At 53.4% G+C, this 8,049-nt stretch overlaps 1 protein-coding gene across 1 annotated transcript in view; it reads right to left on the reverse strand.

Moving 5' to 3' along the window:
- Positions 1 to 7,605, reverse strand: part of HAPSTR1 (HUWE1 associated protein modifying stress responses) — a 29,030-nt gene extending 21,425 nt beyond the window's left edge. The window contains exons 1-2 of the mRNA XM_066609438.1: positions 7,278 to 7,605; positions 5,785 to 5,865 (exon numbers count right to left, since the gene is read on the reverse strand). Coding sequence (XP_066465535.1) covers positions 5,785 to 5,865; positions 7,278 to 7,527 — 331 coding nt within the window. The 5' untranslated portion in view covers positions 7,528 to 7,605. The remainder of the gene's footprint in view (positions 1 to 5,784; positions 5,866 to 7,277) is intronic.
- Positions 7,606 to 8,049: the final 444 nt, after the last annotated feature.

The following is an 8,049-nucleotide window of genomic DNA, read 5'->3' on the forward strand; positions in this document are numbered from 1 at the left end:
GAACTGAGCCCAGGCCTTTGATGGAGATCTACTCATTGTGCTTTTCTCCTTCTCAAGCTTTTTGTTTCAGCAGCCAAATTTAGTTGAAAAAGTTGCCACTGCTATTAAGTGATTGGAATCTTGCACTAGCAGATCCAGATACAGTCTGTCAGTCTGTAGAAACTGAAAAGAATCCAACTGTTGGGGGAGGGCAGGCAATCAATACTGTGGTTTTGGCTGGCTTTGGTAGCCAAATCAAAAATTGTGATTGGCTGAAAGTGGCCCCTCCTGAGCTAAGAACCTGAAGGCAACACTGGTAAATGCCACTTTCTGGCTCGATCCTGTGCTACCAGGAGGCTCAGTCATGCAGCAGCCCTGCCAGCCCCAGGCCCCCTTCAGCTTTTAAGGTTCGGGAAAGGCTCAAAACCAGCACACAACTGTGCAAGTCAAGCTCCAACTCCCACTTCAGCTCCAAGACTGGGAGAATAATTCACTCGTAGTACCTCGTTGTGACCTTTTCGCCAATTTGTCATGGGAGGTGGCGTAACATAAGCAGCAGCACTTATTTGGGAAAGTTCCAAACTGCGACCATCCAACTACAACCAAGTAGTCTTAAGACTTCTCTGATGAGATTAGACTATGGGAAATACAACTCCCACATGTATGCAGATTGTACACGCTGATTGCAATCTACAAGTGGGACTAAAGCTGAATTAGAACAGGTGAGATCTGACTCCAAATCCCACTGACTCCAAATCCCACTGAGAAAGAAGCACACTAGGTGTGGAGCCTGGGTGTGGCATACAGGCCTGAGTTGTGAACTAGTTCAACCCTCACCTCTGCCATGAACTCACTAGGGGGTCACAGGCAAAGTGCTCCCTCTCAGCCTCAGCTCCCCAGCAGTCATACGGGAATGACTAACTTACTTTACAGGGGTGTTACAAATATATTAAGCATGTACATGCTAATTTGTACATTCAGACAGGACCATACAAACACATTACCTAGGACCAGGGACTCTTGGAGCCTGACCTACCTTGGAGAGTTTTGACAGGGGAAAACCATGGACATCACCCTAATATACTTGGACAAATAAATATACATATTTTTATACAGGGAGACACAGCAATGCTGGATTATCTTCATATCTAAAAATGGAGCCAAGAGGAAGTGCTTGCCCCAAGGCTGCCTAGTGAGTTAGTGGCAGGACTGTCTAATCTGTAGTAAGCCTAGCCTTTACTAGAGTCTACTAGATTGTCTTCCTAGATTGTGGCAGATGTGACAATGGAATAAGGGTACACATTTCAACAGACTCCCAGCCTGATCCTACAGGTGCCTGCTAGAGAATTACTGCCATGTCAGCACTTGGGCAAGCGAGTCAGTCCCTTGAAACCTGGCTGGATCTACAGGCCTTGGAACAAGCCCGCCCTGTTCCCACACAGCTCTGCATTCTGCCCTTGCACAATTCCAAGCGGTTGCATCCAGGGCAGTATCACAGCACCCTACTGAGCAAGAGTCTATCCCTCAACTCCCATCTACTTCCTGCCCTGCTACTGCCATAGTTCACTCCTCACAAGTCAGCAAGGGGTCCAGACTTTCATCAATCCGCTCAGAAATTACTGCAGCTGAGTCATGGTTTTCACATAGGAGCCTGCACCTTAAGCAATATAAGCAAACAAAATGGCAGCCATGCTAATGAGGAATCCAACTGCTGACTAATACCATTGGCTGAGCTGGCAAAACCCTTCCTTAATGACTGAGTCATCAGTGCTGTTGTGTCAGAACTGCATTCCATTCCAGCCACTACTCACTGGGAAGTGCTGTCATCTAATTACACCTATGAGGAAAGGTCCTCAACCAGGCCACTGGTGCATCTACTTCTTGGGTCACCACATTTGTTATCGAGGTAACCTACAATGGCCAATTAGCTTCAACAGCTTCCTTATAGGAAATGGACACAAGCCCAGAATGTTTCCAGGTCACAGAAAGCACTGCAGTGTTTCTGTAACAGTTCAGCAGCACCCTTCAGCTTTCCAACCATGAGGCTAGTGAACCACCATGCACTCCAGCTTTAGAGCAGCTTTAGAGAGCCTGAACCAGAAGTTGGCAGGCTACCCAGACTAGTGTCTCCTCAGTAGTCTTAAAGAGATCACTGGGCTATTCTGGTGGTTGATGGAGTACAGATCAACACAGAAATGCTCTCTCTTCAAGTCAGAGAACCCTACAGCAGTGTTTCATCCCTTCTCTTAGAAGATGGTCCATTTTATTCTATTCTTCCTCCTAGGAGTTCAGGGCAGAAAGCTGCTCTTAGTTCTTAGACAACAATTCTATGAGGATCCAAGATCACTCAGGCCAATTCCAACATGATCCAGTGAGTTTGGTGGCTGAGTGAGGGGTCTCCCCAGTCTAATGCTCTACTCACTGTGGCACACTGGCCTTAAGTACAGGACAAAGAAAAGAAAGAAAGACTGACCCCTTAAGAGCCAACACAACCTGGCACCAGGAGCTCAAAGAACAAGCATAGTCAAACTTATTTACTTCAGCAAGAGGCACATCCTCTCTTACTGCTAGAAATAACTAAATGCTTTGTTAGATGTATGCCAAAGCCAACTGGTTTGAAATTTACTCAGTGTTACTGTTTATTTAGATAAATAGTGCAGGACTCCTGTTCTACTGGATTCATTCTCTCCAAAGGCCACCAGAGCATGGCCAGAACGAACATCAAGACTTAAGGACCACTATGCTCTGATATCAACGAAACAGATTCCTCTGGGATACTAGACTAGTAGCTAATTGCTAATTGGGTAAGAGGCACTTTTTCAAGTGGGCACTCCTTTTTTAGCAGGGGAAGAGTAACTGGCCCACCTCACCCCAGCACTGTCTGTTCTAGTGGCTGTCCACTGGTATTCATTTGCATCTTTTTAGATTGTGAGCCCTTTTGGGACAGGGAGCCATTTAGTTATTTGAGTTTTCTCTGTAAACTGCTTTGTGAACTTTTAGTTGAAAAGCGGTATATAAATACTGTTAATAATAATAATAGACCAAGTTGAACATACTGTTCTAGAGGTCATCACCCCCATTTTTGGCAATCTCAGTTAACTTGCTCATAATACACTTAAAGTTGCTTGCCCCCCACCAAACAACTGTGCAACTCTGCACAGATACCAACACATTTCTCATGAACTCTGAAATAGTGCAGTCCTGAGGACAATGAACCACATATGCTCAAACCCACTTCAGCTGATCTAAGTCCCTGCCTCAAACTACTCAGAAGCAAAGTGATGTAGACTTGCTCCAGATTAAGTGAATGCCATTCAAGAGACAAGAGTACAATGGAGGCACAGAAGTGAACAATTACTTGTCTGGTGAATCCCAAGATATTCAGGTTATTGCTATCAAAAGAGGACCTAAAAACCCATCCGATCTTTTGGATCAGATTTTGTCCGATTTCACAAAATGATTCTTTGAGGGAACAAAGGGAAGAAGTCACAGAGGACGTATTGGGGTAAGCACCACATTCCATCTCAGTCCACTCTCAAAGCTTAACCCCCCCCCACACACAACCATCATGCCTGTCACCATCATGCCTGAACACACAACCATCATGTTGTCACCTTCATACCCTCTGAAGTACCCACCAAACCAAGTTCTATTCTGGTCCAACTGACAGCCACTCCCATCAGTAGAGGTGTGAAAGACTGTGGCTATAACCACCAACACTATACCACCCACCTAGTACTCTTTTAAAGCAATTATAATTTACAATTTATAAAAACGCACCTTTCGAATAAAAACATTCTGCACTACACATTTTTATTTTAAAAATCTGTAAAAAAATAAACATGTTTAAGAACATCTCTACCTGTGAGTGTCCACTCAGTATACCATACCAAACTCCTCCCAGTGTTCACCCCATCAAATCTTAACTTCCAAAGGGCTCCACTGTCAAAGACTATTCGGAAAGCCTGTTCCTGGTGAATAGTCCCCTTATCTCCTGAACAGAACTTGAATTCAAACAGGGTTACCAGACCACTGGCAGGAGACATTAAACAATGCAGCAGAGGGACAGCCAAGGCAGGCCTCACAACTGGCCAGTTTGCCCTGAAACAGATGACTACACACTCCATCATTCTTCCAGAAAGCTGAGCACTTCCCCACACAGTCAAATGTACCCAACAGACCCTTGGTGCTTCCAAGTTACCACGAACCAAGTTACTTGGAACCCTGGTGCTTCCAAGTTACCACGAAAAAGATTAAGCGTCGCCACCATCCTAAAGCCAACCCACAAAAATCAGTGAATGCATAAATGCAATCACTTACAACTGTGTGAATAAAGGATAAGAATATTTCAATTAGGGGTTCTCACAAATGGTCATCTTGGCACTAAAGTTTTCACACACACTAGAGCAGTGGTTCCCAAACTTTTTAGAGGTCCTAGAGGATGCTGCCTGATTTATAAATGTCAAGGAGTGTGGCTATAATGAAGATTGGACAGCAGTGCTCTCCCCCCACTCTGCAAGTAGCAGCATCTTTAACCCTTGATGCATATAGTATAACTTGCTGTCAGATCCATGACTGAACAAAGTGGGCTTACGACTGGCTTATGCCCTGGACCCACAGTTTGGGAACTGCAGAGAACAACGTATCCCAGAATGGTTCTTGTTTTGACACTATTTGTACAGTTCTCCCTACTGCAAGTTAAATGGATCTAAGAAAAGCTCTCCTACAACACTGGCTTTCAACCACTCCGAAGCCTGGCATTCATTCGCAGCTTTATTTATACATTACCCTTTCATCCATCTTTTTCTTTACCTTCTTTCTAGAAAACAGCTGGTGCAACTCAAGAGCAGTCCATAACCCAACTCTGCATGGTATAACACAGGGGTGCCCAAACCCTGGCCCTGGGGCCACTTGTGGCCCTCAAGGACTCCCAATCCTGCCCTCAGGGAGCCCCCAGTCTCTAATGAGCCTCTGGCACTCTGGATACTTACTGGGGTCTGCGCTGACCTGATGGGATTACTCTCAGCGTGAGGGCCAACTGCTCAGTCTCTTGTGTGAGCTGTGGGACGAGGGTTCCCTCCACTGCTTGCTGTTTCATGTCTGTGATGCAGCAGTGGCAGCAAAGGAAAGGCTGGCCTTGCTTTGTGCAAGGCCTTTTATGGGCCTTGAGCTATTGCAAGACCTTCATTCACTCATAAAAGTCCAATCTCTAATATATTCATTTACATAAATTTATTCAAATTTGAAATGTAAATTAATTCTCCCCCCCAGCCCCCAACACAATGTCAGAGAGATGATGTGGCCCTCCTGCCAAAAAGTTTGGACACACCTGCTAGAACAGATAGTGGTTGAAGACCAGTGAGCCAGACCATTCCGCAAACTAAACTATGTCCCTACTGTTGCTCCCTCCTCATACACAGAGGATCAGCTCCTTGTACTCCGCATGAACCCATCATGACCACTGCCACCCCAGTGGACGATTGTGGGCTCAAGTGCCAGGATCCCCACCAGCAGGGAAGGGGAGTGTTGCACACCCCTCACCAGCCACATTCCAGAGGAGAGGCCATGCTGCAGCCCAGCGTTTTTGCACCAGAGCAGAGGGCAACGGGGCTCACTGAGCACAGATCGGGGCCTGAACCTGCAGACCACACAGTTCCAGCCATTGCACCAACACAGGGCAAGCAGGACATGCTGACGCCCACATGGCAGCAACAGTGTCTGCCACTGCAGGGGCACGGAGGGCAGCTGAGGCTCCCAGCCCCTGAAAACCTGCCCCCACCCGCAACCTCTGCCCCCCAGTCTCACCTTTGTAGAGGTTGGTGACGGCAGTGGCGGCGTTCTGGAAGGGGACCCAGAGGGAGAGGCCCGGCTGCTGACACACGCGGTCTGGGGAGAGAAGAACACCACAGATAGTCTCGCTGCCGCGGCTCCCTCCCTCCCAGCCATGTTGGGCTGCGCCATTTTGTTTGGCTGCCAGGGGGAGGGGAAATGGGAGGCTCCTGCGGGTGGGGGGAAGGCTGGTGCAAGCAGGCAAGCCGGGAGGGGGACCACCCATGTGCGCAGCTGTGGGGGGCAGGAAGGCTGGTGGAAGCAACCAAGTGCGGGACGGGGTGGGTGGGGCACGCCCATGTGCGCAGCGTGCGGTGGGAGCGAGAAGTCCGTGGGGGTCGATGGGAAGAGGCAGGGGAGAAGGCTGGCGGAAACAACCAGTCTGGGATGGGGAGGGGTGGGGGCCACCCATGGCTCAGCTGCGGGGGGAGAGGCAGGGAAGGCAGGCCGGTGGAAGCAGCCAAGCCCGCGAGGGGTCGGGGATGGCCCCCATGTGGGGAAGGGACTTCTGAACCCCCAAGGAAATCAGGCCCCGACACCGCTTCCCCGGCCAGGCCCCCCCCGCGCAGCCAGTGGGCGGCGCCTGGCCCGCTGCGCCCCGCCCCGCCCTTCTCTACCTTCGCCATTTTGTCTGTGGGAAGGGCCGCCGGGAAGCGCCCGGGACGGGCGAGCCCACTTCGCGGGGGCGGCGGCGAGAGGGGCCTGCGGCGGCGGCGCCCACCCTCGAGGGCAGTGGTGCGGCCCGGCCGTGAGCGCGGCGCGGGCGGGGGAGGGCAGCGCGAGAGCGGAATTCGCCGCACGCCATTTTGTAAGCGCCCGTCAGCGAGCGCGGCTGGAAGGCCGGCCTGGGCGGCGGGCCGGAGGCCGCGGCCTGGTTCGTAGGTCGCCCCTCAGCCCCCCCCCACGCACACAGGGAAAGGGGAGAACACGTGTCGGGCCCGTCGGAACGCGCACACGCGTATCACCGCGACGCGTGTCGGGCCGGCATTGTCCTCCGGTCCCCCCAGCCCTTTCCCGCACACACAAGGGAGAACACCCGTCAGCATGTGAACGCGTACACATGAACGCGTCTGCTAGGCACTGCCCCCCCGAGAGCCTCCCACAGCCTTCCCCCTACACCCGAGTCAGCACGTGAGAACGCGCAGACGCGTGTGCCGGCCTTGTTTTCCCCCCCCGCGAGAGCCTCCTTCCGCCCCCCAAGATAGTAAGAACACGGACGCGTGTCGGGCATTGTCCACTGACTCACTCCTCCCCCCACACTGGGAGAAGAACACGAGTCAGCTTGTCAGAACGCGCGGACGCGTGTTGCTGAGATGCGTGTCGGGCCGGCATTGCCCCCTCCCCGGGGAGTGAGCACACGAGTCAGCACGCGCGGACGCGTGTCGGGGCGGGCATTGTCCTCCCGGACAGGGGAACACGCGTCGGCGGCGCTCGTGGGAAGCGCGGACGCGCGCCGGGGCGCTGCTCACCCTTGTAGAGCTGGGCGACGGCGGTGGCGGAGTTCTGGAAGAGGTGCCAGAGCTTCTGCTGCTTGTGCTCGGGCTGCGGCGGGGCGGCGGCGGCGGCGGCCTCGTCGTCGTCCCGCAGCTCGGGCGGCAGCGCGCCGTCGTCCTGCTCGGCCTCGGCCAGGCACTGCCGCTCCCACTTGCTGAACCAGTGCTCGGGCCCGTGCAGCTCCTGCATCTCCGCCTCACCCTCCTCCTTCACCTTCTCCTCCATCGCGCGGCCGGCCCGCTACCTCCGCCCGCCGGCGCCCCGCGCGCCCCCCGTCCGCCGCATCACGGCGCGCCGCTCACGTCCGGCCCCGCCGCCGCCTCCCTCCGCACTGAGTCCAGGCGCCGCCCCGCGCACCAAGAGGCCGCGGTCCCGCCCCGCCCCTCCGCGGCAGCCCGCGCCTCCATTGGGCAGCGCCCGCGTCCGTCACTGTCACAAAGGTGAGGGCGGGGAGAGCCTTTTCATTGTCGCGCTGACGGCCAGCATGTTCGGTTGACGCCGCTCCGATCGAGGGCGGAGAGAGAAGGGGGCCCCCCCGGCAGTGAGAGGCGTTGTGCGCATGCGCGGAGTGGAGCGGTGGCGGGAGGGGCTGCGCTTGCGGAGTGAGAAGAAGCAGACCGGTGGCGTAGCTGAGGGGGCGGAGCAGCCAGTCGGGGGGGCAACGGCCCCTCCCTCGAAGCCATTCCCGGCGGGGGGAGCAAAACGGAGCAGTACGGTTTGCCCCCCAGACTGGCTGTCTCGCCCCCC

The sequence above is a fragment of the Tiliqua scincoides genome, chromosome 13 (genome assembly GCF_035046505.1).
Source record: "Tiliqua scincoides isolate rTilSci1 chromosome 13, rTilSci1.hap2, whole genome shotgun sequence".
Taxonomy (NCBI): domain Eukaryota; kingdom Metazoa; phylum Chordata; class Lepidosauria; order Squamata; family Scincidae; genus Tiliqua; species Tiliqua scincoides.